The following is a 7,877-nucleotide window of genomic DNA, read 5'->3' on the forward strand; positions in this document are numbered from 1 at the left end:
CTGCGCGACGACATATCATCATGCGCTCTACGATAAAATAGGCCGTAAATCTGAGCGATTCTGCAAAGAAATCGAGCCACTTTTTTATTCGTTATATTTATTTCAAGAAATCAGCAATAGGTCTGTGATAATAAAGGGATACTATAATATACAAATCGAATAGAACATAGAATTCTTATTTTCAGATGTTTGCTTTACGAAGCATGACGTCAATGATAGATAACATTGCGTACCGATAACTTCCTGTTTTCCGTTTTAAGTCGTGACATAAATATCGCGCCTGCCTATCTTGCGTGAGTTATGCACATCTGTTCAATGCATTCATTCTACTAAGATCAACCCTATAACATGGACGTCTTTATGTTGTTGCTGTGCCAATGTAATTGTTCAAAGAAGCTTCGTTATAATCAGTATATACAGTGTTGTCTTTCCTATGCAACCATTGTTGAATTTTATTTGAATAAGATCAGTGTTAAGATAGACAACTTTACTGTCATCTTCACAAGGTAACAAGGACTTTGATCCTATAATATAGCAGTGTATAACAAGTCATTATAATATTGATCACTGCTTATTGAAGCTAGTCATCAGACAATAAGCCGTCAAGGTGAACAATTAAATCTGTGGGTGTGAAAAGCAGACAACGACCTCATGAGATTCGTATATCATCACCCGCAATAAACAATTCAACAAGCAATTATTGTAGTGGAGTGGGTCAACCTCTGAAGTTCAGGTGGCATATACCCACTTTCTATCATTACGTCAGAATTTGGAGAGTTGGGACCATCATAGAAATCTAACAACAATAGATACCACATGAGTGTTTCGTCGCTGTTGAGCGATTCTTTATGTTTTCAATGCATGCCCATATTGCTGACGTACATCTACACTATTAATAAATAAATCCGATCTAAAATATATCGCATCGTTAATTTTTCCTCGTTGACTGGGGAGCGAAGAATTGTGCTAACCTTGTTACGTCATAGAAAAACAATCACATGTTCACGAACAATCAATGAATAGAAAAAAGCCGCAAAGCCCTAAGGGCTTCAAACGTGCAAGATTGTATTGTATATTACTTATTTCTAGTTATTGACTGTGAGGAGCGAAAGTATGGTGCTAGCATCGTTGTAGATTGATCAAACAAGAAATACGCTCACAGACAATTAAAGAACGGGAAAATGTGGCAAAGCACTGTGGGTTTAAAATGTGCAATTGTCACGGGATTATTTTTATGCACCTGTTTTGTAGACACCACATTATACACCGTCTTTTCTTTGCATTGTGTTGTTTTTATGCATGTTCACGGTCTGCCGTATTTTACCTGTTTATGTTCTTTTACTTGTTCTTGTACACCTGTTTTTATCAAATCTCTTGTGACGTCTCACGTAGTTACCCCAAAGGCTAAATTAGTATCGTGTTTTACGTACCACGTTGATTCCTTCATCGCGTGGAATTTGTTTGGTGTAGTACTGTGCTCGGCTGGGCGACGGTGGTCGGCAGTCTACTTTTGGTTTTAATACAAGAAAGACCTTTGCTTTTATTGAAAGAATGCTCGTAAAAATAGGTGAGCAGGAACTGGCTAAGTGACTAGCCGTTAGAGCGGGGAAGATTCCTGGTCAGAAAAAGTTTGGTTACACAATGTGTGAATTATAATGGTGTTACAACGATGGAAGGTTAGTTTTTAGTTGTTACCAGAATTCATTACTTTTCGGCTTTGTCAGTTTTTCTCGTTCATTGGCATATGCTAATAAAAACTGGCGTGAGTTTTCGTCCCCACCGCGCTTTTGACGAACAATTAAAACTTTTTACTTGTGGCGGCAGTTGGTGCCACAGTGCCACATTGAACTTGGTATATGACGTCATTAATTGTGGTTTTTGCTTATTATTGACGTATTTTCTGATTGGTACGTTTTTACGTCAAGGTCAGCTTTCAAATGACACTGTCCAGGTAACTCATGCGTTTTAATCATAAGCGCTGCAACAGCAGAATATTGACCTCTTCACTGCAATCTCCGCTATCGTTGATTTACAAAATTTATTTACTCAGCGACTGCTCTTTTACACATTCTGTTTAACTAATGATATCCTTGTCAGCAATCAATTTGCAAACGTTCTGTTTTTATGTTTATTAAAAATGAATTCGCATTTCAATGAATTCATTTTCGCATTAGGGGAATTACTTGTTTTGGGAACTACTTCATGTTTTTTATGGAATCGTAAACAGATTATTTATTAATTATCAACAACACAACAGTTAGCAGTAAAGTAAACTTGACGTTTTTGACAATCTCAGATTAACAAAACGTTCAAATAGTTTTGAGCAAAGAAAACAAACTTGGAAAATAAACTTCGAGCAGTAATGTTGATGTGCAGAGACACTGCTTGTTTTAACTTATGTTATTCGGACTTAGGTTACCTGCCGAATTAATGATCTGATCTATTTATCAAACATTGAAAAAACTATTCGTAAAAAATGATAAGAACATAGAGACACAGACAAGAAGCAACTGCCTTTGAACAATGACCATGCTATAACCAGTCTTTTCAACGTTTGTACGTTTCTATGGCCAACATAAACATCACAATGTCTTGATAATGCTCTCATACAAATGCAAGTGGAAATTTAATCACCTTATCGATTTGAAATCATTCAACCACAAATATCGAGAAGGTTAATAAAGTTTTCCCTCCTGGATATTCACCAGTTGAGCAAATGACAATTGATAACACCAAATGACGTCATGTGTAACTCCACGTCGATACCACTCAGCAGTTACAGTATGAGTGCTTCGTGGTTAAGAATCTCCCGGTGGATTTTCCCATTCCCTATCTCTGCAGTGCATGTCGACTATTCTTCAACCAATTTCCTTTCAAGATCATCTTGGCCCAAAGGTGACATTCGCTGAGGTACAGTTTCTCCATGAAGTGCCGTTGGGTTAATTTCCTGAAAAATAATAAGCAAGATTGCAATTGGACCACAACAATAAAGTTGAATAAAACCAAACCAATCAAATTACTTCAACCGTTTTAAATTGAGATCATCGCAGCCCAAGGTGAGGGAAAAATATAAAACCTGTTGTTGTGAAAATGAAGTGTCTTTAGTTTTTCGATTTCCAAGCGAAGGTTTCAGGTTGTCAGGACTTGATAAAAAAGTTCGAGAGGTCGAAGCACAAACTCGCTCTAACAAAAACCTCATTCGTTTTTCAAAGACATCGTCCTCCTTGACGGGTTCGTACATTTGTAGTTCCTTCGGGATTATTTGGTTCGGGGGAAGATCTTTAAACTCCTCCGGCACAATAGCAACAAAGTTGTTACATCCGTGCATCATTGAACACTCGATGGAGCTGTGGAGGCCAGCATTGCGGTAATATTTTAAATATCCGGTGTCAGCGAGAGAGTCGGGAGATGCAATCCACAAGAAGCAATGACAACTTTGAAGAAAATTGAAGCACTTTTCCCCAATGCTGAGACCCCCACCGATGTAATCGTTATATAAGCACACTCCGTAGTTGTATGACGTCAACTTCTTCTCCAGTCTCTTCTTGATGCTGCCATCTGCTGGATGGCCAAAAATTCCAAAGTGGAACTGTAATTTCAACATTAGAGTTAACAAATGTGTTTTAAAATCTGCAAAAATAAACCACCCATTAAAAATATTTATAAAATTAATTAGCAAAAAATAATGACAAACAACTTGATAGCTTGCTAACTCCAATTCAAGTCCACCAATGCAAGTATTACCATCTCATCTTCATTCGATCGATGAAGACCGATTTCATCCGGATGAAGTGGCATCCAGGTTGCAAATATCTCAATTTAATAGACTTATTAAATTAAATTCTGCAAAATTAAAAAAAGAAGAAAATGATCTCGAAAAAAATCTGGAGAGTAGGAGAATTTCGCAACACACCACCTTCCATGTTACCCTACAACAAAGTAGAAATTCCATTAAAAAGCACATTTACAGCAAGTATTAATTCAAATGGCAGATAAGGACCTACAAGTTATCCCACAAACGAATAAGAAATACACTGAACAGCAGTACTGCTGGAAATACTGGATCTTCTACAACGACAAGCTCAACATGATGAATTATCAAAAAGCAACAAAACAAATCGCACAAAACATCATCGTCTTAAATTGTTAGAGCACAAAGACATAGAAGGAAGAACAACAAGACAAAGTTTAGGGTAAAACTTCCACTATTTATAAATTTTGGCACACAGACTTCAATGAAATAAAAATGTAATGTCAGATATGCAACATTTCAGGAGGCCGTGGAAGTCAAGTTAATAACATTCTGCAAATTTTGAAATTTCATTTAAAGATTGACAAAAATAAAAAGCAACATTTGTTGACGAAAATAAGACCAGATAGTACAAGTTGAAATTCGGAAAAATATATACAATGAAAATCTATTACAATAAACAAAATTTTGATACTTGCTCAAACTTGAAGTTAAAGGAATCATGATTGTATTTAAAAAATAAGAAAAGTTATTACAAAATAGGTAAAGAAGTTTCTGTGTTTTTTTGAGTTAAACTTAACTTATATAAAACGCTTAAAAATATTTTTTTCAATTAAAATTTGACAAAACTTAAGACAAAAAGAAATGATGTCTATGAGTAATATTCGGCACCACCTTCTCATACTTCACTGAAACAGCAAATGCACAATGACATCACAATGACATCCCATTACTTTGAAAAATAAAGCACCGATGGAAAAGAAACAAGCAAATATTCCCTAAGAAAAGTACGGCAATCATCTAAGTGGATTATGCTCAATGATCAAGTCATGTGACACTTATTTGCAGCTGTTGCAACTATAGAGCAAAAGCCATCAAAGCTGTTTGAGATCAGTCAAGAAGGTTTTTCTTGCTTGGCCTGTTCTTTCTTCTCTTCTGTAAATCAACATTCAAAGCTAAGCTTAAAATTCTGAGGATCGTGTACAAAGTTTGTTACCCGACAGTCTTAACCCAGGAAGCAGCAGATATTGGAGCTAAATAGTGAGTGAGGTTCAGTGATTGTGAAATTAAACAATCTCATGTTTTCCATCTTGACAACAAAGAGCAGAGCAAGTTGCCAACATTTCCATTTATCACCAGTTGCGCATTCACGAACAATCTCAGTATTAATTCAACAAGTTACAAAACGAAACAAAGAACTCACCAATATCTTTGAGGAGTTTTTTAAATTTCACTTCAAATACTTCATTCTCGAAGTTGTAATACGTTAATGAGCTTGTGATGAAGTCTGAGGATGAAAAAATATGTCATTTTTATATTTCCTTTTGCAAATCTTCAAAAATAAGACAGAAAAACTCGCCAAGCCATGTTCCTGGTTCGGGGCGGTAGTCTGAGTTCTTGATGGGTATGATCGGGACTTTCAATGTATTCGCATATTTTGCTTCTTTCTCACAATATGGGCTTTCATAGTAGCCTGGGGACAGGAAAACCAAAACAACGAAAGAATTTTTCACGGCTTCTGGCATCTTGTCCAGCATATCTCCGCGCATTTCCTCCTGATCAATCCACGTTCTGTATCCAGCCTCTATCAATGCTTCATTGATCTGTGAAGATTACAGAACGAAATAATTAAATATAGTTCAACCAGAGTTAGTTGATTCAAAATTCTATAGATGAAATCTTAATCATTTAAAAGCTCATAGTATTGCAGTTCATGTTTATTACAAGCAGCTCAGATGCAATGAAACCAACCTTGGTGGCAAGATCAAAGGAGTCTCTGTGGTTGTAGCTTATCATGATGTGTCCATTGTCTTCTATTTCTTGCCCATCTCCCGTGTATGAGTCATCCTGTAATAGCACAGATGAATTTACGGTTCAATTATTTTGTTGCGTTTTTATTTCTATGGCGATGCTGTTGAAATCAATGAACCACGCTCACGCATCAATAACATCGAGTTAAATGACAAAAAGACAAATTATTGTCACCTCTGCAGCAAATACAGCGCAAGCACTCGTCTCTGCACCTTGGCCGTCTTCCTCGGTGGTTCCCCTAAATGTTTGCTGCTCGTCTGTTACGCTCTGTTGGACATCGTGTGATTTACTTATTGAAGATCCAACATGATTGAAAGTCCTCTGAAGGGAGCTCTTATAGAAAAAATTGTGATAATCAGCTAGCATTAATAAATTGAAAAGTAAATCTTCAACTATGTTAAACTACATAATTTCAAGAGTGTTAGTCACCTGGCCATCTACTCATAGATAAATTACAATGGGTGAGCCATCAGTAAAACACTGATGAGTGCAGTAAATAACTCAACAAGTAATTCAAGAATACCAAAGTAATTTTATGATAATAAGAATTTCATTCATTAACTTTAACATTCATTTCATCAACCTGCATTTCTAAACAATCAAAATTATCTTCAAGTGGGACTCTAGGCAAGTGACTCTCGAGTTTCGTGACCAAATTTTCGTCCTCTTCTATGAAGTCATACATCTTATACTCGACAGGAATCACGTTATCACTATGATGACGGGATTCAGACGGAATGCAAATCAGTAATCTGCTGCGACCCTCTGTGACGTCATTGTGAAGCGCAGCGTCTTTAAAATACTTCAAATAACCACAAGCTGCTTTGGACTTCTCAGTGGCAATCCACAGAACACAGGAACAACTTTCGAGGAATTTTAATCGCTTGTTTGCATGGGTGACCCCAGTGAGAGGAAATTCATTAAAAGTCAGGACTCTGAAATTCTTTTCTAGAATTCTTTTCCATCTTGATTGAATATCTTTGTCGTCATCATGACCAATGATTCCACAATCCCACTGCAAAGACTATGAAGTTATGTTCTGTATATGAAATAGTGCTGAAATATGACATAAAACATGAAATACCTTCAAAGCACTGACTGAATTCAAGGCTGGTTCACTTCTTGTCTTGGAAATCTTCTCATACGAGTCACCATCTGGTGTGAGTTGTTGTACCGGCGACTTTGAATCCAAACGACTCACTTTCTGTATAGCAACAATTTCAATGAACACAAGCTAGATAATACAATCAAGAAAAAATGATTTTCAATCAGTTTCATCTGCAAATACTGTTATGTCTTAGCAATTTTCACAGGAAACCCGACCAACAAAACCCAAGCTACTGACCACAGAATGACTTTGATCAGGTGTGACCTGGTATGTTACATCACTGTTTGACATGTTGGGGGAGCTGGCTGAGTGATGGGGCTGTTGGTTGGGTCCATCATCACTGTACTGGGTCTCCATCTGTGGGGTGGAACATTTTTCGTGTACGTTCTACAACAATAAACATTTTCAACATCAACGCATCTTCGTGAACAATTTGTTACAAAAATTGAAAAAAGATCGTAACCTCTTCTGTGACATGAGAATTTCCATTGCATTGTGACATCATCAGTTTATATGTTTCAGTTTCAACTAACTTTAGCTTTGAATTAAGATCAAGAAAAAAAACAAAACATACCGCAAAAATCTGTAGAAATTAAGAAGATTACAATATTAAGTTTGGAAATTCCTTAATCCAGGAAAATATTGGAATAGATTAGAACGAAAAAATTTTACTAGAAGTAAAATGTACCCTATTGAATCAAAGTAAAGAAGGTGGAATGTAAAAAGTAGCAATATAAAGTGCATAGATATCTTCCTCTAAACAAAGTTAATGACAACAGCAATACAACAATAAAGCAGACACAAAAGTATAAAAATTTTAGATGAAACTCTGTTTTACTTTGAATTTTAGGGCAGAATAATATTTTAAGAATATGAAACAAAATGTCAGAAAAGAGTAAAAAAAAGTTGAAAATTATTGAGTAAATTTCATTCAGTAAACTAAGAAAAACAGAAAAATGTTGAAGATGATGAGAATATGAATTACAA

General features: G+C 36.0%; 2 protein-coding genes across 2 annotated transcripts; both read right to left on the reverse strand.

Annotated features, from left to right (window-relative positions):
• Window positions 1-2,114: 2,114 nt before the first annotated feature.
• LOC143446396 (uncharacterized) lies at window positions 2,115-3,878 on the reverse strand. Its single transcript, XM_076946012.1, has 3 exons — window positions 3,745-3,878; window positions 3,077-3,589; window positions 2,115-2,947 (listed from the first exon to the last, which is right to left on the reverse strand). Exons 1-3 carry the CDS (start codon window positions 3,796-3,798, stop codon window positions 2,852-2,854), a joined length of 663 nt encoding a protein of 220 aa, XP_076802127.1. The 5' UTR covers window positions 3,799-3,878; the 3' UTR covers window positions 2,115-2,851.
• On the reverse strand, window positions 3,842-7,495 carry LOC143446388 (uncharacterized). Its single transcript, XM_076946002.1, has 9 exons — window positions 7,354-7,495; window positions 7,128-7,277; window positions 6,867-6,986; window positions 6,366-6,797; window positions 5,957-6,115; window positions 5,723-5,818; window positions 5,331-5,574; window positions 5,175-5,258; window positions 3,842-4,906 (listed from the first exon to the last, which is right to left on the reverse strand). Exons 1-9 carry the CDS (start codon window positions 7,393-7,395, stop codon window positions 4,866-4,868), a joined length of 1,368 nt encoding a protein of 455 aa, XP_076802117.1. The 5' UTR covers window positions 7,396-7,495; the 3' UTR covers window positions 3,842-4,865.
• Between the last annotated feature and the right edge of the window lie 382 nt (window positions 7,496-7,877).

The sequence above is a fragment of the Clavelina lepadiformis genome, chromosome 2 (assembly GCF_947623445.1).
Source record: "Clavelina lepadiformis chromosome 2, kaClaLepa1.1, whole genome shotgun sequence".
Taxonomy (NCBI): domain Eukaryota; kingdom Metazoa; phylum Chordata; class Ascidiacea; order Aplousobranchia; family Clavelinidae; genus Clavelina; species Clavelina lepadiformis.

What these genes read in the sequence shown, in the direction of transcription:
- LOC143446396 (XM_076946012.1), bottom strand. Translation starts at nt 3,798, where the DNA reads ATGCCACTTCATCCGGATGAAATCGGTCTTCATCGATCGAATGAAGAT. An exon ending in GATCGAATGAAGATGAGATG is followed by an intron (nt 3,590 to 3,744) that starts GTAATACTTGCA and finishes TTGAAATTACAG; the next exon opens with TTCCACTTTGGAATTTTTGG. An exon ending in CTTCATTTTCACAACAACAG is followed by an intron (nt 2,948 to 3,076) that starts GTTTTATATTTT and finishes ATTATTTTTCAG; the next exon opens with GAAATTAACCCAACGGCACT.
- LOC143446388 (XM_076946002.1), bottom strand. Translation starts at nt 7,395, where the DNA reads ATGATGTCACAATGCAATGGAAATTCTCATGTCACAGAAGAG. An exon ending in CTGATCAAAGTCATTCTGTG is followed by an intron (nt 6,987 to 7,127) that starts GTCAGTAGCTTG and finishes GTTGCTATACAG; the next exon opens with AAAGTGAGTCGTTTGGATTC. An exon ending in AAAACTCCTCAAAGATATTG is followed by an intron (nt 4,907 to 5,174) that starts GTGAGTTCTTTG and finishes GTTGATTTACAG; the next exon opens with AAGAGAAGAAAGAACAGGCC.